The sequence below is a fragment of the Lichenostomus cassidix genome, chromosome 2 (assembly GCF_008360975.1).
Source record: "Lichenostomus cassidix isolate B80296 chromosome 2, HeHo_3.0, whole genome shotgun sequence".
In the NCBI taxonomy this organism is placed as follows: domain Eukaryota; kingdom Metazoa; phylum Chordata; class Aves; order Passeriformes; family Meliphagidae; genus Lichenostomus; species Lichenostomus cassidix.
In genome coordinates, this window is record NC_139482.1 from 145381583 (window position 1) to 145404630 (window position 23048).

The 23048-nt window shown below is 37.3% G+C and overlaps 1 protein-coding gene across 3 annotated transcripts in view; it reads left to right on the forward strand.

Annotated features, from left to right (window-relative positions):
- KHDRBS3 (KH RNA binding domain containing, signal transduction associated 3) overlaps positions 1-7119 on the forward strand; it is a 92132-nt gene extending 85013 nt beyond the window's left edge. For 2 of the 3 annotated variants that reach the window (XM_085053634.1, XM_085053632.1), the window contains 3 exons: positions 2814-3921; positions 4330-4386; positions 6380-7119. In XM_085053634.1, the coding sequence (XP_084909760.1) occupies positions 2814-2905 (92 nt within the window). In that variant the 3' untranslated portion in view covers positions 2906-3921; positions 4330-4386; positions 6380-7119. The remainder of the gene's footprint in view (positions 1-2813; positions 3922-4329; positions 4387-6379) is intronic. The other variant, XM_085053633.1, reaches the window with a different exon arrangement.
- The last annotated feature ends 15929 nt before the right edge of the window (positions 7120-23048 follow it).

Here is a 23048-nt window from a genome sequence, read left to right on the forward strand (position 1 = left end):
TGGTCTTTTTGTATTAATTCATTTTCATGCATCAGTCTTGGGAAATCAAGCAGGGAGTCATTGTGTAAAGGTTAGGGAAGTACTTTAGGTAGCTAATAGACATGAGGGCAGTGGGTTACTCTGTACAGGGATAAAACAATGCGTAATGAAGCAAAAAAAAAAAACATATGCCAGTGGTAAAGATCACTTTTTTTTTTTAAATATAGAAGTGTGGTGGTGACTGGTTTAATTAAAGAAATCTGTTACGGGTTAGAAGCATAAAGCATATTAACAGGCACCTTTGCTTAAGGGATAAATGTTAAGTCTCTGGCTAGAGATCAGAGAAATGCAATCTAGGTCTCTCAAATCTCAAACACTGAGGGTTGTTAGTAACCTGTGTAAAAGTTGAGATTCTGAGTAATGAATGCTTCAATGGTTTTAGAGCTCTAAAAATTTTTCAAGGTCTGTTTCTTTAACTCCATTTGGAAGTACTTCCTGCTGAGGCACCTAATGTAGTAGTTTGCCCAACATATCTGCTTAAACTAATTATTTTAAGGGGAACATAATTATATAAGGGGAAAGTGAGTTCATCAAAAGAAGAGGTCATTTGAAATTCCTGTGTCCCCTAGCACTTTCAGGTGGTGTTGATGGATATATAGCTTAAATCTTTATTTCAGTATTAAAATAAACTGTTTCCCATTATAAGCCTGGTATTTCTAAGACTATTTCATTAATGCAGAATTGATGGGGGAAAAACGTATGAAAATGCTTACTGTGGATAGACTGATAGGGAGAGGTATTGATTGCAGTATTTAAGGTTGAAAATATGGATTTTTCATTGCTTTTGCATTTAAAATTGGTTTTCTGTTTATCAAAGCACAGCCACTCAGAATATTAAGTGATGTATTTACTCAAGTTGAGAGAGAGGCTATAAATACCTTGAAGAATGATTATGGGTTGCAGACACTGATTTTTTTGCACATATAAATAGTTATACACTTCATTTTTTAAGTATATCCATTAAAAGCAGAGTTAGAGATTAAGAACCATCTTCAATATATTAAAGAACATTAGGTGCCTCAGACTAAGACTGCCTGGTGAGCAGGTGGTTGTGCACTGCTGGACAGGAGGAAATTCAGATTCCCAGGAGGTATCTGGACTTTGACAATCCAGAGGATGTAGGAAGAGTATCAGTGTTTTCAGGATTTGGAGCCCTGAACAGCACCAAAATGAAAACTAATAAACAGTAAGGTAACTCTTTACTCATTTTATCAACTGCTTGAAAAAGAGCAAATATTCCCCTTAAACTGTAACCAAGGTTGCTCTTTTCATTTAAACAATTCTTGCAGCAGTGTTTAAGAGATTGGATATTTTTAATTCCTACCCCTCCATCAGCTGCCCTTGCTGTTAGGCTCGGGGTGTTTTTCTTCTTTAATGTAAGCCTTGCTTTCTGAGTGATGAAGAAGCCCAAGAGGTTGTTACCAGATACTTGCCTGAGGTGCAAGTTTAATTCTTTCAGCCTTACACCGAATTTGAACTTGTTCCTTTTACCTCCTGGCAAATGTCCTGACCACCTGGGTATGATTTATAACCTGGGCTCTGCAGGCAGCCACCTACCGCCTACATTATTAAAAAGCAGTTAGGAAAAGGCTTCTGCGAAGGGATTGTGAAACTGAACCCTTGAAATGTCGGATTTTTGTCATCTAATTTCAGATATCTCATGTATGAGCCAGTTGCCTCAGCATTCAAAGTGAAGGGGTTCCTTGAGCTTATTTTTTTTTTTAATGGAGTAGAAAGACAAAGTGATGCCTGCATTTTAGTCTGCCATGTATTTGGATTCCACCCTTAGTTTCTGGATTGCATTGGGGTCACTTGGGGCACCTGTCTGTTTAGGGCAGGGTATGGAACTGCAAAAATAGGTGTGGAAACATATACACTTTTAATTTTGCTTTTTGGTTTTTTTGGGGATTTTTTTTTTCTTTTTCTTTTTCTTTTTTTTTGCTTTTGCTCTATAGATGTCGCATAGTACTGTTACTCGTTTACATCATTAAAGTGTACCTAAGTACTGTTTCATTGTTTCATTATGCTCTGTGTTTAATCCTGTGTTTTCCCTTTTGCAACTGCCTGGCATAGCAAATCTGACTCTCATTTAAGATAATAGATTTTGCTACTTCATTAAAATATTTATTACCATTAAAAGGTGGTAGGATTATGAATCATCAAATAGCACAAGCTTATTTAGAAACTTACGTCATAGCCAAAATTCAAACAACCATTTTCCCTGGTCCTTTTAATTTGTTTTAATAATCTGCCCTTCTAATTCTTGCATTTTAGAGGTATGTTTACCTCCAGAGTTATGGGAAATTTGTCCAAGGATGTTCAAAGCCACAGGTGTTTGTAGTGATACTTGAAGCTTGGTCTGTGTGTTTGAATTAGGCCTAAATTGGTACTGATGCAGAGAAACTTATTTCTGAGGGCAGCTTTTTTCCTTATACATAATTCATACCCTCCATTCATTTCATCCCCTTGCAATTATTGGTGTGTTGCTACTGCAGCTGACATTTCTGTGCATTTGCAACAAGCAGGTCAGGCTGAATTTCCAGAGCACTAAATAATTTTGCCATTAGCCTGTCACACTCCCTGCTCTTATGTGCTGAGAAGTCATTGTGGGATTGCTCAGAGAGATGTGTTGTACCCAGATTTCTTGTTTCAAGTGTTAGACTTCACTTGTTTTCTGTAAACAGAATGTGGCTGTTTGATTCACAGATAAGAAGAAATAAGTACAGCATGTGAAAATGTTGGAAGGGCTCTGACCATATTTTCTTTTCTTGTAGGGCAAGAAGAATGGACCAACTCACGACACAAGACACCTTCTGCAAGAACAACAAAAGGAGTCTACAGAGACCAGCCATATGCCAGATACTGATTGTACTGTCTGATGTTGTGAAATATCCAATCTCCACCAGTCCTGTATACTGTTCAAAGTAATTTTTTCTATGAACAATCCCTTTTTATTAACTCAAAGTGCATAAAAAATCTGAATGGATGGACTGAACTTAAAACATTTTGTTGAAAGAGCAACCTGGACAGAAAGATATGTAAAACAAGGAACTTTGTTATTTCCAAACTGTGTTTGAAAAAATAGGTGATCAAAAAAATAACCTTTGATTAACTAGTGTTAAACAAAAATAGGTTTACTAAATACGTTAGTCCATTCTTTTTAACATAAGCGTAACCTTTTATTTTAAAGGTTTTCAACAATTTAGTTTTTAGCTTTTATTTTCAGCCATTTGCTAGATTTTCTCTTTGCAAACATGCGTAAAAAGGGAAGCAAACTACAAATGCGAATAATGTGGTATTTTGTAACTCAAGTCTTGAAATGTTCTGTAGTGTTAAGCAAAGTTTTACCCTTGCTTGATACTAAATAAACTTTTGAAAGAAAATCAGTGTGTGTGAGATTAATTTTATGCTTTATCTTATAATAAAACTTCATAAATAGTAGTAAACAGGGAGAAATGTTTAACAGTGATCAGCATAAAAGGCTCATATTAAACATTGTGCAACTTCTTTAAAAAAATGGTTTAAACCTAAATGTATCTCTCTATATACTCACAGTAGATATAAATGCTGTTTAAAATATCCAAATGGTATGGATCTGCTTGAGTGCCACTTTAAATCAAATTACTTTTGTTAAAAAAATGGTTTAAAATAGCTAATGAATTTTCTGGAAAAAGATGTGACTAGTTTTCACCTTGTTGAGCATTTTTTCACTAGTGCAACTTTGGAATTTTTATGAGAATTTTGGTACGTTAATGACCACCTCGCTCCGTGCTGGAAGCAATAAACACAAAGCTTTTAAAGACTTTCTGACTTGACTAATTGAGGTCGCTTTCGTCAGAGGCAGAGGATGTGTAACCCTTAAAACGGTCTTCATTTGCAAAGGTAAATAAATCAAATAAGATTTTAATCTCACTTAAGTTATCTTAATATAACCAATAAAAACAGGGAGGCTACAACTTAGAAAGTGTCATTTTAGAATGTAGGAAAGACTTGTGAGGACACCTAAATTCTCACTTTAAAACGTTTAATTTGTCATAGTCATCTAAAAAGCCTTAGCTTAGCTAGTTAAATTTGGACAAACTATTCCCTATTAAACAACTGTAAAACCTCATAACCAATAGTTTGTAATATATTATTTTTCCATAAATTCAAGTAACTTAAACATTTCAGATGTTATCTAAAGCTTTTTTAAGCATTGTTTCTATTAATTATAGTTTGATTTTATGTTGTTTTCTTTAGTTTTTATTTGAAATTCTTTGAAACTTAGTAAATTTTTTTCTCTCTTGTCAGGAAACTCACCTCCTTGGACAGCCATGAGAACAAAAACCCTAATCTTCTGATGCTTTGGTAGGTATCTTTTGTCATATGTGAAATTATTAGATAAATAATGGAACTTTTGATCAGGTTCTTAATTCTGCACAAAGCTTTGAGGTATTGCTGCCTATGTTCAATAAAATTAATACCTTTAAACTAACATTAATCAGGTCATTAAGCTGTCACAGTGTGTGAACACTATGGCAATTTATTGAAAGGTGTTCATAGCTTTGACAGCATCTCAACCCATTAGGTATTTGATTGGACAGAGGAAGCTGAAGAAACTAAATGTAATTTAATGCTAGTGGTTTTCAAATGGGAATGTAAAACTCTAATCTGGTCAACAAACACATCTAAAATTTTAAAAATGCATTTTGTAGGCTGATTTTCAAAGTCAAGCAGTTCTGCACAAGTAGCAGGGTGATTTCTGGCACAAATAGAGGGAGAACAAATGCATTAAACATTAGCTGAAGAATAACTGGCTCTACTGTTTCTGGTCAATTCAATATATAAAGTAAGAAATAATTTAACTGTATTTATGCTCAGATGGTGTATACTTTAAATAAAACAGATTTTTTTTTTCTACTTGGAATGGTAATTCTTCCTGCTAACCTCATGATCTCAGTGCCTTTAGTTGACAAGGCTCAGATAAATAGAGCTCTATACTGTGAAATATTGCATAAGTTGCACTGCCTCTGTGTACTGCAGTAAATTTAAGAGGCTGCTGTCACGGGCTAAAGGAGCCTTTTGTACATACAGAATGGCTTTAGAACAATTTTGAGTGTTTTAAGGGCTTAAATCAAAGGGCTCTTTAAAAGTAGGAGAGCTTGGAGAAGATTTCTTCCCTTTGGGCCTCAAAGGGCAAAGATTTAATACCAGCTGCTAGAATTGCTATGACAAAACTGAATATATAAATATATTTTAAAAATATTTTTAACAGTTGGCCAAATCTCTCCTGTTCACATCTTAAATCACATAATATGATGAATTACCTAGGAAGTGTTCATCTGCAAATACCATGTATTCTATTAAATAGGCAGAATGAAACTTGAAGGGTTGAAACTAAAATATCTAGTAGCAAGGGTGGCTAGTAGGTAAGTGAATCCGAAGTGGGTTCACTGTTCTGTTATGTTTATCCAACTCTCTTTTATTTAATGCCATATTTTCTTAGTGCCTCCAGTGTGGAGGATGAATGTGTGATCAGCATGTGTGACTTGAGCAACTTCTCTGCTGCTCTGCCCTGAAGTCCTAGAGAACCCGAAATTGTATTAGGTTCCCTTTGAGGGAAAAATGTGTCTCCCTGATAGTAGAGGCTCTTGAAGTGCACCATTGAATACCATATGAATTAAGTGTTCCTTCATCCAATGCTCTAAGTCTTATTTCTCTATGAAAATATGTTTTCATTCCTCTTAAACTGTTGTGTGAATTCTCATGTCCTATGTGTGCACAATAAACTACGCCAGTTCAAACAACTGATACTGGATATTCTTCAAAACTATATTTTTGCAGTGCAAAAGTTCTCTTGACTTTTTCTAAAATAACATGCACTAGTATTATTCTGCTATTGTATTTCTTATGTGGGTATTTTTTTTCTGTGGAGTAATCTCTTAAATCCATTCGATTTTGATCGGAGGGAAAAATAATCTAAAAAGGCCTCTAAATTTAAAAAAAAATGTAGAAAGGCAACCTTTTTACTCTTGTGACAAACAAAAGTGTGTTTTCATTCCAGTAGAGTTTTGTTCTCTGATATTGGTCTGTTACTGTATGTTACTGGTCAAACAAGTAATGGTCATAATTAACCATATCAATAATTTACCTTCATTTAATCTTTTTATAACATTTGAGGTGAATTTCAATTATAGCAATTTCTGCAATGGTTGCCTAGATACACATATATTGATTAGATCTACATATATTTATTGTATGCATAGTTGTCTGATTGCCTTGCAGTCTGACAGTCTTCAGAGAATTTGTGGTCTCTAGTCTCAAGATATGTACAAATGAATTGTATTTTGCTCTTTTTCAGGAACTTCTACCATGTTAATTATGGACTGCTTAGAGCATTGTACTTAACCCGTGTGCTCAGACACCGACAAGACGGAGTATGAAAATCCTGCTCAGCATTTTTTGTATGAAAGCCTTAAAGTGTATAACAGCAGACACTTTTTAAAATAATTCTATATTGAAACTCTTGATTGTATAGTGATGTAAAAATGTTTTATTTGGAGCTCAATAAAGAATTTCCGTCTTTCCTGTTACAAAGCAATAATGCAACCTCCCATTATTTAGTGAGTCTTTTTAGCCTTACGCAGCAAGTGTAAGAGAGTGTGTGAAGTCTCATGACTAGAATTTAAGTGCTTTTGGAAATAGCTTGTCTAATGTATGAACAACATGGATAAGTTAAAATGAAGATTGGTGTTTTCTGCTGAAGCTTTTCTAAATAGCTAACTGTAAACAAGTCTGCTCAAAACAAGACTCTTGGGTAGAAATAAGCTCCAACTTCCATTTCCTTCAAAAACTTGTATAACATGAAGGTGTTTAATCCCTGTCAATTATACTATGCTGCTTATTCTCTTTCACTTGGTGTTTGATGCATAGAAACCTTTTCTCTAATACACAGTCACAGGTTTTCTAGTAGTAGACTTGGATGAGGCTTTTACACCTTGATAAATCTTGTATCCAACAGTCATGTTTGCTCAGTGCTTTCTGTTTTATATTAATTGTGATTGTGATAATTTGTAACAGAAATAAAGTTCTGATAATTTATTTTCTTGAGTTCTTTTTCATAAATACTGCTTGTGAAGCATGTGTGTCCCTTTTTCAGTTATAGTTCCTAATTCAGTTTCCATTCAGAAAAATGAAGCATTTTTCTTTACTGAATCTCAAAATATTCCCTACAAAAGCGTAATTTGGTTCTGTGTTGTTGCTGTTTTGAAAATAAACAATACCATTTGATAGTTTCACACCAAAATGCTGCCTCTTCAACAGGTTTTCATAACTTCTAATTCCATATACTGACTACTGAAAAAGGGCTTTGAAATTGTGGGGATGTGGCTAAAATTAACATTTCCTGTTAATTGTGGCGCTGATCAAATTATCTTGAGGAAGACAATTTTTAGTAGATTTAAAAAACTTACCATAAAAAAAATCTTTATTTTTAACCTCTGAATATTTAAAGTGATTTTATCATTCAATCTCACAATCTGGAGAAGTTTTTCCCTGCCATCATCTCTCACTGTGCTAAAAGTGCATTTCTAAAATGTTTTCTACAGCCAGCAATAGTAATTATTTAAATAGGTGAAAGCAAAATTAAAAAAACATAAAACAAAACAAAAAAAATACCAAACCACAGCTTTGAATAAGCAGAAGAGATATATAATAATGATTCCTTCAGACTGACAGGCAGGAGCCTCTGGTGTGGAACAGCACCTGACATTTTAAATGCAGTCCAAGTATGAAAACTGTATATAGATACTGTGTGGGGAGTTCAGATAAGCAGAATGCAATTTCACTTTCTGTAATTTGGACACCAGGATTACCAACACAAGCTCATTTGAGGAGTGCTGTGAACTGTTCAAGGAGTGAAGGATCACCTTCCACTCTGGAGTCATGAATAACAGAGCTGCTTAATGGCAATACTAAAATATTTTGCTAGTATGACTTCACCTGTGACTATCAAAGCTATCTAGCAAATGTGATTTTCCTGGGCTCTTGTCTGATTGCTGAGTGGCCTAACAGGAACCACTGAGGTCAGTCAAAGTGGGCTGACTGTATATCGAGGTGTTGGTGTTAGAAATACTTTGCTTTTGTTTCACTAAGAGTTTAAGGACTGACTGGACTTCAGGCCCTTCCCACCCAAACCATTCTCTGATTCTGTTGTGGCTCCATTTCTGCTGGGTTTTAGCATCACTAGGTAAAAATTTAGGTTCTAGTGATTGTGTTTTGAGTGCAATCTGGGTCTCATTTGTTACTAATTTTGAGAGCACACATGCATGCCTGTGCTGCATCAGTGGTGTTAGCTGGGGACAGTCCTGATGCTCTGTTCCCAGGTGCCTGTTCTTGGTGACAACAATTTACCTAAAAGGTTTTGAGCAAGGATGTCAGCATGCTGATTCAAATGAGTTGTCCAGTCTGCATCACAGCCTTTCCAGCTGTGTCTTTGCTCTTTTGGGGATGATCCCACGTTGAGGTTCATCATCATAAATGTATGAAATGGTGTTCCATGGCTCTGAATTAGAACACACTTTGAGGTCATACATCTTTCCAAGGGATGTTGCAGAACATACATTTTAAGTTGGAACTTCATCCTGGGAGTGATGGAACTGAAAATTTAAAAATAAAAATGCAGAGTTAAAATATATGTATATATATTTATCTATAATGAAGCATGATCAATAGAATCAAATCTGGTCTTGAGTGGTTCTGCTCCCATTTCCCCTATCAGAGTTCTGCAATCTTAAAAACTATTTTAGCATTATAATTGGATTTTTGTAGTCAGTTCAAAAATGTGTGCTGTAAGGCCAAATTTGTAGTAGAATTTCCAGGTTACCAATGTCCAAGAACACCAGTACTGCTGGTGTGCATTTATTTTACTGAAATAAACGCACACCAAGAATCCAAATATCTTTGACTTTTTAAACTTTATGAAAAAGACTAATTGGATGAAGGGGCTCAGAATTACTTTCACAAGCTCAGCAGTTTTGTCCGACAGCTGCATTTGTTTAATGGGGAGAAAAACCCCTTTGGTAATGGAAATTATTGAAGGTATTTAGTATTAAAGCAGATTCTGTGAAGATAAATGTTTGTGCAGCCTCAAATACCTCATTGTTCATTGACCCTTGTCTTCAGGCAGCTTCCTATGATTGCCAGTCAAGAGAACATCTCTGGCAAACTTGGATTTTAGAGATGCTTAAGCTGTAGCCAAGGGCTGAAATAAAGCTGCTTTGCTGCATAGTTCTTTTTTAGGTCTTTTTTCCCCTTCATTGGGAAAGTATTAAAAAAGTATGAGATGTCTACACTCCTAAAAATAGCAAATTAGGAAATAGGCTTAATGGACACTTTCACTTTTTGGTCAGAGATGTCAAAAATACAAAATTAAAATAATTTATGTTTAATAAAAGTTTATGGCAGAATTTCTCAGGAATCTATACATCCAGTAATCAAAATAACTTGTGCTCTTTCAGGTTAGAAAGCCACTGAGCCAGAATTCTTCACTAAACAAGATTCTTATCTTATTACCCAGAGAAAAAACAAAAATCAGTCCTTGGAGTGTAGTTTCTGCTTTTGCAAAGCTAAACACTAAACCCATTCTTTAGACTTAGAACCATTTGGCATGAAAGTGCTTATATGATTTTATCTCTGTGTTCTTACTGAAATTTAGAATTAAAACAAAGTTTTCACCTGAAGTGAAATTCTGGCCCCTTTGTGAAGGTAATGGGAAGTAGTGGGATTTTTTACTCACCTCCACAGAGTGATTTTTTTTCTCCCTTAGACAAAACCTAGTGAGTTGTTCCAAATGCTTACTCAAGCAGGAACCCAGGAGTTCGTTTGTTGTCTTCAGTGGCAAAAGAGTCAGTGGTAACTTGTGTTCCTGCTGTTCATCTGTTAAGCACATTACAACACATCTGGGTGTGAAAGATCCTGATGTCCTAAACATCTCAGGAGAATGAAACACTTTTTATTCCTTTGAATACTTGCCTTGTTTTTTTTATTCTTCTATTAAGAGTTAAAATTCCTTAGTGTGGAGGTAGCTATTTGTTGTCTTTCTTACTAAAAGAAAATATGTAGACTCCATCTCAGAAACAACTACTCTTATTAGTATATTATAAAAAAGAAGGAAAATTTGTCTTACGTTAATTTTTCTGATAGTGCAATTACCAGTTCAAAAATCCATGAGTGGAAGTGCTTTTGCTTCAGATAGTGAGACTGCTACAGGATTACACTGCTAAACATGCCTTCATGGACTTTGGGCTTTTGCTAAATGATTTTGCAAAGTTTATATTACAATATAAATATTTACAATTTAGAAAATTGGGTAGACCTTCCAGGATAGTTAATTACAGTTTGAAATCAAATGTGAAGACTATATAGACTTCTGCCTGCATGTGTATTGGAAATCATCTGACTAATGTTGATTATCAGAATTATCCACGTGTGAAAATTTACTTTAATCTGTTTAGTAGAAGTTTACAGATTCACGGGATATTCTGAGTTGGAAGGAACCCACAAGGATCATCGAGCCCAACTCTTCATTGTAGGTTGAACCCACAGTCTTCGTGTTATCAACACTGTGCTCTGACCAGCTGAGCCCATCTCAGTTGTAAGCAACTAAGACTGCACAAACCTGCTTTAAAAATTCAAACTTAGAGCATATACCATGCACAGTTTCACTTTTTATAGCACTTGAGGCTGTAACTTGAAATCGTTTGAATACAAAATTCCCTTAGATATTTAAAATATTCCAGTGATGATTTTCTCATACAGCTTACTAATAAGAGAAATGTGTGTGATTTTTTCATTATTCACCTTACACTATATATATATATATATTTATTTTTTTTACATCACAAATAGGGTCCTTCTAAGACTGACGGAAGTAATAAGTCAAGAAAGCAGAGGTGATCCTCAGGCAATTCTCCTGAAAGAGCTTTGGGATGAATGTGTAAGGGATTGTGGTAAAGTTTTGTGGTATGTTTGATGGTAGTGACCATGAAATGCATTTGCTTTATTACCCTAATTACAGGCTTGAGGAAAGGAAAATGTAAAAAACAATATAAACATATTACACAACAGGAAACTGGAGGAGTGGTGGGGAAGAGTGGTTGTTAAAAAGCAGACTAAATACTGAAAGGCATTTTGGATTTCAAATTCTGGCATAGAAGAACAAAAGCTCCATGCTCCAGAGCATATCTTCCCTAAGCTAGCTTGGGAAGCCATGCAATAGCTGCATAGTCTTTAAATTGTCTGGTTTGGTTGGTTGGTTGGTTTTTGTCTAGATTATTCCAGCTGTTTTTTCCTGGAGTTCACTCTCAGTTTAGGCATATTTAATGTAAGAAAGTTGAAGTGATGTATCCTAGTCCAGAGGGGCAAGATAAACATAGGTCACACTTATGGTCTATGATAACTGACTTTATTTTTACCTCTGTATGTAACTGGTCTGGCATTGGAATTCCTCACATAGCAGGAACAGCAGCACTAATTTTTGGTGAAATACTTCAAAGATAAAAAGCATATAACTTTCGTAAATGCCACGATCAATATTCCTTTGAAAGGTCACTTTGTGTACTGAATAATATTTATATGCATGTGTACATAATTTAACGTTTTTGGTAAGGGCCCTTCAGAAGAATAATTCAAAGGACAGAAGATGATATCTTACTGTGAGGGACTTAAAAAGCTTGATTATGGTTTATAATTGCTCACACAGGGAGAAAATAAGAAGTACTAAATGACTCTAATCTAGTAGTGAAAAAAAGTAAGAACTAATGCTGAGTAAAAACCCTGCAGTCTTAAATGAGAAATTAGGCTCAAATGAGAGTGATTAACCACAGCAGCAAGCTACATGCAAAAGAATGGGCTTTTCTTGCTTTTCCTGTGTAGCAGCTAGATTGAATGATCTAATAACTCTGTCTGAGCCTTAAAGTCATGGATCAATGATTGTTGTATAATAATTCTCACTGTTACTTTTTTAACTGATTTTCAGACTAGTGATATGTGAGAGTTAAGATGATCAAAATTCTTTTTATAACAGGGATGAGTTCTCCATTTCTATTTTATTTATGCATTGTACATCTTACTGAAAAACTGAAAGGGATATGAGTTGGTATTTACTGGTGCTGACATAGCAACACAGCTCTTGTTCCTCATGCAAGCTGCATCTAGAAATTTTGGGTTTTGCTGTGGTTACCTCACAAGTTGCGCTTTTTGAAGAACACCATCTATTTTTTAAATTAACAAAAGGCTCTAAATTTTGTTAAAGAAATAGGCTGGATTTTTTGGTTCTGATTTATGTCTGTACAACTGAGATGACAAACTCTTGACTGTTTGCCCAGGCTCCCCTTATCATCATCCGAGAGAAACAAGCTCAAAGGATAAATCAACTTTTTGAGAGAGAAATGCACTGAGCTCAGGGGACTGACTCACCTGGCAAAGCACCTGGCTGCTCCCCCTTGACTCGTGGGTGATTAAACTTATTTGGATGTTCAAACCTTAGATGTCTGAAGTAAAGCATGATGAATTGCACTCATATTTCTGTTCCAAAACCACCTTTACTGATGCCTTTAAAACAGCAGCAAGGAACAAAGAAGGGCAGACTTTTTTGATGGCTTCTGCTCCAAATATTTCTCTAACAGCCTTCTTAGCATATGCATTAATCAGGAGGTTTTCATGCTCAGTGTTTGTTCCCAGAGCCTTCAGTTAAACACATCCACATGCTTTTGTTTGTAGGCATCTTAAAGCTCAGGATTTGGTAGAATATTGGCTGAGAGGACTTGTAAAAGAGGGAATTTCCCTTCCAATTCAGGATGTTCTATGGATCTATATTCCTGGGCTGTCCTGTGCAGGGACAGGAGCTGGACTTTGATGATCCTTGTGAGTATCTTCCAACTCTGAATATTCAATGATTCTATGAATTTATGGTTATGATATAAACATTAGTTACTGCTTAAGAGAAAGCTTTAAATTCTGAAGGAAAGCCTAGTTACTGGAAAAAGCAGATGAATTTCTGTGCATAAATACTAAGAACAATGTGAAATAAAAGTTTTCCTCTCTCAGTCTTGTGTTTGAAATATTAGCATCCAGTCCCCACTAATAACCATTACATGTTACATAGAACGAAAATAAAACCTCCAGTGTACTTATACAGTTATCCAGAGCTGTTTAAATAACATTATCCTATCTTTTGGAATATGTGCAGGAAATCTTTTAACTAGGAAACAGAAAATATGCAGCACTTATGCTAATTAAAATACAAGAATTTATACCTCTGTGGCTCATAACATTTAAGGAATTCACACTCTTCTGTTAAGGGAGTGGTGATGCAGGTGGATAATTTTGCACCACACAGAAAAAGAGCCAAAGCAAGCCTGAAGTTTAGCATTGGTAAAATATTCTTCGGAAACTGAAATTTTCCCAGAAGAACATAGGTGTGCAGAAAAACAGGTATTGGGAACAGAGTTACTATTTATTTTAAAATAAGTTATTTCAAAATTTCTTTTTATAAAAAATGTATATTTTTAAAGGATGAATTTCTTTCAGGACAATATACTAGTCAGCATTTACCCAAGACCCAAAAGAAAATAGTTGAGAGGAACCTAAACCTATACAGGTCCTTCCTTCTTCCCCTTCTTTAAAAAAAAAAAAAAAAAAAATCATGAGAAGGAGGATAAAAATATCCTGCATGCTTTCTTGTTGTTTACTTTCTCCTCTCAAGTCCATCATGGTAAAAGAAAGATGTTTGCATATCTTTATTTCTCTCTCAGCCAGCAGGCTTAAGACCATTACAGGTTTTGTTCAACAGTCTTGAAGCATCTGCACAGCTCTGGTGTTTATTGAGGTTTATGTATTTCAGGTGTGTTGGACTCAGATAATGTGACCCTAAGCCTGGCCTGTAGCTGTTCTAAGCTCCTTTATAGCCACTGTGGTGGGCAGAGGGAAGAAAGAGGGAAGAGCAGAGTGCCAGGTGTGATTTGGTTATCCTGGGAAACATCAGGCACTCTGCTCCTAGCCAAGAAACCTCCTTTGGTTGTCTCAGGTTATCTCACACCTTACTGACCCATGTGAATGCCTTTTGAAATAATTGCAGTTGTTAATAGAGTAATAGAATCACTGTAGAATTTAATAATGAATAAACACACTAAATATGAATTCTGTGCTCCTTCCTCTGTCTGCTGTATTGTGCACACGCAGACTGTAAGTGAGCTGATTAGGAATAAATTCACAATGATCAGCATATGTCAGCAGCATAGGATTTAATTCCTTCTGCTACTCCACCACCAGACCTGTTATTGTCCTTCACTGCTGAAACCCTGTTCTGCTAATTCCAGTGAAGGACTGTGTAAGTGGAAATGCTGTTAATCAGGTGGTGCTTGAGGAACAGTGCTACTGATTAATTATCCCTGCAGACCTTTTGTTCTACTACAGGTACATCCACAGAACAGGCAAAATTTTCAATTATATGCAGGCATTTATTTTTCAAGGAGCTTCTCAGTATTAAAGCATCAGAAAACCTAGCAAAGTGCAATTTATTATTTATTTTCTTCTCAGTACTTTCTGAGTATTTCAGGTCTAGTGAGCAGAACACAACTCTGCATTAAGCCATGCATCTGTGAATGTCTTTTTCCTATTAGCTCCATGTAAGAGGCATTAAAATTTAAAAACCCTAACATTTAAAAAGTATAGTTTGGGACATGCCTCATGATCTGTCGGTGTCTTTCAAAAGAGCAATCAGAATTTTCAGTCCCTGGCCATAATATATTTGGTTAGAATAGAGCAAGCCTTGAAAGATTTACAGCTTTGATTTAGACAGTCTCTCACCCAAGTACAAGTCGCTGGGCTTTAAGCGAATAGAGTTCAAAATTTTGTCATAAGGGTCATATTTGCGCATCAGGGCTGCTATGGTTATTAATATATATTTGAAAAAGTGCATCCCTTAAGCTCATGGATCAAGTGAAAGATGGGGAGATGACTGGGGTGGGTTGGCCTTGGCTGGCCAGCAGGTGCCCACCAAGCTGTACTATCAGTCCCCCTCTTAACTGGGCAGGAGGGGAAATATAATGAGAGGCTCATTTGTGGGAGGAGATGTGGATAAGGAGAGATCACTCAGCAATTACCATCACAGCGTTGGTTGAGATAGATAAGCATTGCTTACCCCACATAGCTCCAGAGGGGTGGTTTGGATCCTCAGGGCTGATGGACACAGTGTCCATAAACAGTGAATTTGTATTCAAGGGAGAAGCAGATCTGACTCACAAATTGTTGGAAATGGTTGGGGTTTTGTTGGTATCATAGGTCAGGCCCCCAGTGGGACTTGGCAGCATCTGTTAAGTTGTGTCTAAATTCTTCACTAAAAACTTAACTGCATATTGGGAAAATTTCCTTCACTGGTGGTCAATATTGGAACAGGCTGCCCAGGGAAACAGTGGAGTCACTGTCCCTGGAAGTGTACAGAAAATGTATAGATGTGGTGCTTAGGGACATGGTCTAGTGCTGGACCTGGCAGTGCTGGGTTGGACTTGATGTCTTTTCCAACCTTTATGATGCCATGATCCTCACTCTCGTGACCAGGTCTGTAGGTTAGTGACACAGTGCCACACTGCTGCCACCCAGGCAGGTCAGGCAAAGCCTGTTTGCGCAAAACAGACAGCTCTGGTGACCTGAGGAAAGTACTGTGAAATCAACTCTTCTCCTGGTTAGAGCAGCGATTTGTGAGCCCCACAACTGCTTCAGTGCTCCTTCCTTGGGTGCCTTTTACATTTACCAATGTTTTAATTAAATGTGGCAAAATTCCTTTCTGGGCAAATCCATCCCCACCTCCTCTGCCTCTGGTGAAGCTCGTTATTTGTCTCTTAGATTTCCAGCAAGTGTGTTAATTTTCACCCTTGGCATTTCCTCCTTTAAGGAGGGAGTAAACCATATTGATGAGCTTCTAATATTCATCCAGAGCCAGGTATTTATTATCTCATTTCAGTTTCCCATTGACTCAGTAGGTGGTACAGCTTTTGATTCATATTTGGATTGCTGCCTTTCCTGTTTTCAGGGGTTTTTTTCTGTTTTTTTTCTTTTTTCTTCTTTTTCTTTTTTTTTTTTTACCCACCCGCTTTTTGAAAGCAGCCAAAATTATTTGCACCAGGAAACTCTGTCTGTAACCAGAGATTGCTCATGAATGAACTTGTATGTGCTGTTGTGACACCAGAACAGCATCGCAGCAGCATCGCAGCAAAGGGCCCTGTGAGGTGGTGGTTGCCAGGCTTCAAATAAGATATCAGACTTCAGGCTTTGCCACAGAGGAGTGTTTAAAGGCCCTGTGCTACAGGAAGCCTAATTTCCATCTCTGTCCCAATAATCTGAAAGGGTAATGACTGCTCAGTTTGTCTAGTGAAGTTCCTGGTGCTGCTGTGCTTTCACGTGGAATTTTTCCTTTCCTGTCAAGTTCCTGTGTGGCATCACTATGTGTTATTACACAGCTGCTTCTCTTTACCCCAGAGAGAGCAACATTTCAGCACAAGACAAAGCAATTGCTGTTCTTCAAGCATGTGAAATTCCCTGGGAGTAAAGAGCTCCTAATCTTCTGCCTTATTTGACTTTAAAATCTTTTTCAGACATCTGCAGATTTAAGATCCACTGTTTGGATATTGGTAGGGATGCATCCTTAAATTATTACTTCTTTGCAGATGTCTACTTCTTTTCACCTCCCCCCACCCAGAAAAAATATTTTACTGATCTCTTATTGAGGGAACAGACTTTCAGGCTTACTAAATCAGACTAAATGTTTGCAATTAAACATCAGTGTACTAGAGGTCATTTGTGTCTGAAACTGGAAAAAAAAATAGCCTTAAGATCCTGCCAGATGTGCTCCTTCTGCCTGTTCTTGGGATGAGTTATATTTAATTTGAGTTTGTGTTTATTCTAACTATGGTTTTTCAGTTGACTTCCTCCATTTATACCAGAAGATCTGACATAAGTGTTTCGGTTAATTGAATAATAGGTAAACAATCTATTATGCAAATAAGATGTTAAAAACAAAAATCCACCACAAAACACATCCATACTCCAAGTATCTGTTTTTTCCTAAGAAGGAAGATGTAAAACCTTGCTAATTTCACATAACACAGACTGAGGACCATGAAGTGACCCTGATGCAGTTCATTCAGGTGAGCCACGTGTGCTGCGCAAGCTTCTTGTCACAGAGAAAAGTCTAGTCATGAGCTGTTTCTGGTTTGCAGTATTATTCAAGCCAAGCTTAGAAATGGCTCCTGCAAAATTCAAGGATGCTAACTTTTCCAGACCCTCAGGATTGGTCTTTCTGTATTTGAATGTGTATTTTTGCAGTGTGTTCACCTATATACACAGAGACATATCCTGCATTTATTTCCTTTGTAACAAAAGTTTATAGGGTCATTATAACTCCCTTTTGAATAAAAAATATTTGTGTTTTGCTCATTAAGAACTGTAAGATGCAAACACTGGAAGCAAGGGCCACACCAAGTGGAGCACAGAATACCTAAATCTGATGCCCTTTTTCTTTGTATTTTATGTATGTAATGAAATCCTTCTGGAAATTAGAAGTGATAATCTGATAACATTGTCAGACTGCAAGAAATTATTAAACCTTAGCTAAATTGCTGTGTTATGATTGCATTGAGTGCAGCACAAGGAATCCCAGTCCTGCTACTGGTGCTTGTATTCATTCAGCAGAATAGGCTCAAATGTCCTTTCTTTCCCCCTCAAAAAATGCAAATTCAACAATTCTTTCAAAAGCTGGATAAAAGGACCTCAAACCTTGTTTGGAAGGGCAGGTAATGTCTTCTGTGGCCTTTGTGTAAGTATTGTGCTTGTGTCAGCTCTTAACAAGATTATTTCTAGGGAATCATCACTGATTTTAAGGTTGAATTTTGTTGTCTACAGCTTCCAGCTCTTGTTAACAATGCCAAAATAAATATTAGCGCATTTGCATGCAATCCTATGGAGTGAATTAGCCCAGACATACTACCAAATATTTTTATTTTACACTAGAAAAGCATAGGTGATGAGAATATTACATTCTGTTTGACCAGGAGATGCAAGTCTAGAAGGTGGCACAGTGATATCTTTTCTAAAATTTCATAGCATGTCACTTCACAAGTACCAGAACTGACACAGCAGAGAAAGTTTGAGGAAGGCAAGTAGAATCTGTCCCCAGCAACAAAAACACCACAGGGAGTAGCTATTAGGAGAATACACTGTTGGGATAATACATAGGAAGATTTCAGGGGGAAAAAACCAAACAACAAAAAACCAGTCAAAACCCCCCAAACAAAAACTATCAAAACCCAAAGGGTGATATTCAGATTAAAAGATATCTTGGCATGTAAAATTCCCTGCCCTGTTCATTATCCAGCACGTTCACAGAGCTGCCTGTGCAGACAGATGCAAATGCTGTGCTCCATCACAGAGAGCAGCATGGGGAAAGAGGGAGCAGCTCCACTGCTCTGGTGGGACTGGGAGCTGTGCTTAGCAAAGCCAGAGCTTTTGGTCCTGTTAATAACATGACAGTAATTTGACAGTAATAAACATTAGGCTGTCACCATAATGTAGCAGTTTGCAAATAATGTTGACATTATCTTATGCTTCATGTCAGAATGTGGGTCTGCTTTATCAGCTGATTAATGGGGAAATTGGATGAAATTGTTTAGATCTGACAAAAAGGAGCTTGGATTGCATTGGGAATTAATTTTGTTTTCACCTGTTCCATTTAAGCTCTGGTAGTGCTTTTTCATCTCCTTTTTGTTGTGTGTTTTTGGTTTTTGTTTTTTTTTTCCCCCTTCTAGTTTTGATCATTTGTGCAAAGCTATGACAAGTTCTACGTAAATGATAATGTCTAAACTATTGAAAGTGCCATCTAAAGAGGTCCTGGAGGTGTTTTTTTTCTAGAAATATACAGGTCTGAAGTAGGGAAGTTTTGCTTTTTGTAGTGAGGCGCTTTTTGGGGGGCTGGTTGTTTGGTTGGTTGGATTTTATTGGTTGGTTTCTGTATTTTGGTTTTTTGTTAAAGTTCTTTCATCATTAACTTCTGTCTCCCTGCTGTCACAGATTGTGGCTATTCCTACATAGTAGTGATCTAACCCAAAAGATTATCAACCTTCCAGAATTCATTTTAGAAATGAGGGTATTAAGGACACAGAAATTTGTCAATGCCTTTCCAGGGATTCCCTTTGTCAGTGCAGCCCACCTTTGTGAGACAGGCAATCTGTCACACCACAGCCCTCCCAATCACATTTCCCAAATCTTATACTTCTCCTTCTTTCAGGAGTTCTTAGAAATGTATCTGACTGACAAGTGCCACGAAGATTTGAACTTTGCATTCATTTCATAACTGTGTATAATTCAAATGCATTTCTTGCCACTGAAGATGAGGATAACGAGCAGGGTACTGAACATGTACACAAATACCAGAAAAAATTATCAACTGTCTTATTTTCAGAAGGCAAAGTATCACCATCTAATAACCCCCCTCAGGGGTGTTTGAGCTTTGTGCTGGAAGCAACATCTGACTCACACTGTTTGCTGTGTCTGCTAAATGTGGAGAATTATGCTACATTCATGCTATATTGAATATATTCAATATATATTAAATATTGGATATAGTAAATATATTATGAATTGAATATATTATGATTATATAATTCAATATTCAATTAATAATATTTTCCCACCTGTCCATTCTTCCAGAAGACTCACACAAATGGAGTATCTAGCACCAATAAGCCTGTTTTTGGGGTCAACAAGTGTTCAGGTTAAATGGAGACCTCTAGTGAAACTTCCTTCTCAAAACAATATTAGGATCCTATAACACTGCTCAGATTGATCTTTTTGGGTCTTGAAAAGCTCTAAGGATGAGAAGGCACAATGTACCCAGGCAATCTGCTCCACTCCCTAGCAATCCTCACAGGGAAAAAACCTCCTTCTATCCAGTGTGAGACTCTCTGATATCCTCCCACCACACAGCACTGGGAAAAGCCTGGCTCCATCTTCCTGATGACATTTCCATGGAAGCTGCTCTAAGGTCCCCCAAGGCTACATCTCCTCCATGCTTATCACTGCACATCCCTCAGCCTCTCCTCTGGGGCAGTCCAGCCCTGATCACCTCAGAGTCCTCCACAGAACTTGTTCTGGATGGTTGATGTATTTTCTTGTATTATTATTATTATTATTATTATTATTATTATTGTTACTGTTGTATTGATCTGTTTAACTCTCAGTTAAGTCAGCTGAAATATGAGTTAATCACTTAATCCCCTGTGGACCTGGTACTGAGTGCTCAGACCCTTTCTGTGAATGGACATAACCTGCCTTTTCCAGCTCTGAGTCCCATGGCAAGAGGACAGGATTATTTTGATTTCAGGCTGAGGGATACAAACACATTACCCAAGTTGGACAGAGGTGGCCTAGTGGTCATTCCGTGACAGAGTCACTTAGTCCTTTCCCAGCTTTGCTGGACTGGACCTAAAAACTCCATGTTTTTGCTGGCATGGGGTGACAATAATGATTGAATTGGGAATGAGTGTCATCAAGTACTCCCAAGAAGCACTTGACACCCTCTACAGGAAAGTCAGCAGCCAGTATTAAAAATCAATTAGCATTTTCACTGCACAACCTTTGCCATACAACGTACAATGACCTTTATAGGCCAGACAAGAGTCAGTTTAATGTACTATATAATGCCAGGTAGTAATGGCTTCCCTCACTTAGGTGGCTCATGATTAAACTCAATTATCTCAGCCACCAATTGACCTTTACCATCTCCCACAATTTAGTGAACGGAAGTTGGTAAAAGCTAACAGGGTAAATCCATCACGTTATGACAACTTCTTAAAACAAGATACAAGTGGGAGTGAGGCATCTCTGAGATGCAGTGGTTTCGGGCAAATTTTTTGTTCTTCCAGATAAAGGAGAGCTTTTTGAGGTGCAACCAAGTTACCTTTGTGTCCTACATGTACATTTTCCCTTCCTCTTTTCATTGTCACGCTGTGTTGGAGGTGTCCACTAGATAAATATTTTCCATTTAACAAGAGTAGGAAGAGACATTTGTCATACCCAGCTGGTGGTCCAGTAAACAAGGAGGGAATTTACCCTCCTAATTCACCTTCAGAGTCTTTATTCAAAGTACATCCAGTAGCTGATACCATGCAGAGCCATAGTGCAAGAAATGGCTTTTGCAGTAGTTGTTTATCCTCTTGCTGATGCAGTGGCTTCCCATAATCCAGACTTGTGCTAGCCCTGCAGGTCTGACAAAAACTGTTCTAAGGTCAGTAGTGAAATGAAGTATCACAGTGAAATCTTCTGTCGTGTATGACTAGATTATGTCATCTCCTGTACCCCATTTTAAAATCCATGCTAGGGGAAGAGTAGTTGATAATTGTAAAACACATATTTTTCCAGCCTCTTCAGTTCCATCCAAGGAGGGGTTTGTAATTTACAATTACATTTTCACTGGAAAAGTTTGAATTTTACAAGGCCCCAGCACATGTGTGGCACATTTACCCTTCCTGATAAGACTTCTTGACAAAGTATTTCTGCTTCTTGTAAATGTTCCTCACATTACTGTGTCCAGGATACTACAGTTTGAAATCAGGTTTAAATGAAAGCTGATTTGAGCTCTCCCTGTGGAACACACAGTGGATAACTCAGCACTCCAGTAAAGCAAACACAGCATTTAAAGAGTATTTTTTAAAAATGAAACATCACAACTTTGTAAATAATTGAGTATTTTGCTTCTTTGGTTCTTCACCATGTTCCCTTTCTGTTGAAATACTCTGGAAGCAAGGGAAGGGCAATTTTATCATGATCCATTCCTGTGGGCTCACCTTTTCTTCCCTTGCTGATTTTCAGTGTGCTCACAGTTTGACAATGCCTAATATTTTTTCCCGATTGCAATTGTCATTTGGAGCTCTCAATTGGCAAAGCTTTCCTTAAGATGTTTTCATTTTCTCTCCAGATCCCAAAGATGCCAGCATATGGCCATGGAACGCTGTCACTGAGTTACTGTCTCTTTTCATGGTAATTAGTTTAGACTTTTGGACTACATCTATCCTGCTTAATTGAATGGCACCAGGGAACATTCCCAGCAATGGCAACTTGATAGACTGTCCTGTTAAATGGTTCCTGCTATGATTTTGGCCCAATCCAGCTGGCTCTCTCCCAAATGCATCCTTGACACAGTTGGGGAATCAGCACAGACCCGGGACGATTCCCAGAAAGCAGTTTGGATGTGCCCATCCTGCTTCCAAATCTGGGAGAGTTGAACAGTACAGATATAGGCAAACCTGTGCCAAAGACTGATCCCAGACACATGTAGCATAATTATCTAACCATATTGTAACCCAAAAGTAGCTTTGGAGTTTCCCTTTCCATCTTTACCCAAAAAGAATCACAATTACTGACCTTAAAAAAAACCTGTGGTTTTTTTTCACATGTAACACATATCTTGGGAATCACTAGAACTATCATTTTCTGTGACCACTGAATGGATGCTGTTCATAGGTATCTCTTACCTTCCAGCCATTGATTTACAAATACATGCACCTATTGCATCTGTGTGTTGGACCTGCTCCACAGATGAATCAGGACTGAGCAGTGAAAGGGCTCCACTGCCCAGGCATGTGGTTTGTTGCAGCAATTGGGTATTATATGATGGATAAGAAAGAGAATGTGGGGATGGAAGGGAGGATTTCTTGCTTATCATGGTTGAATACTGAGCTGAAGAACTAGACATTGTCCCTCCACCCAGAGCAGAGCTCCCAAGAGATGCTCCAGGGGAGACTCAGAGCCACAAGTTTAGCCCAAGATGCAAACTTTTATTTATGATCCCTCAGAAAAGTGGTCATTGTCTGTATCTGCTGGTTGTAGAAAAATTCAGAGTGGGCTACAAAGAGGCAACCATAATTTATTCTCTTTCTTAATCAAAAGGTGTGGAGGAGAAAGAGGCAGGAATTATGTCT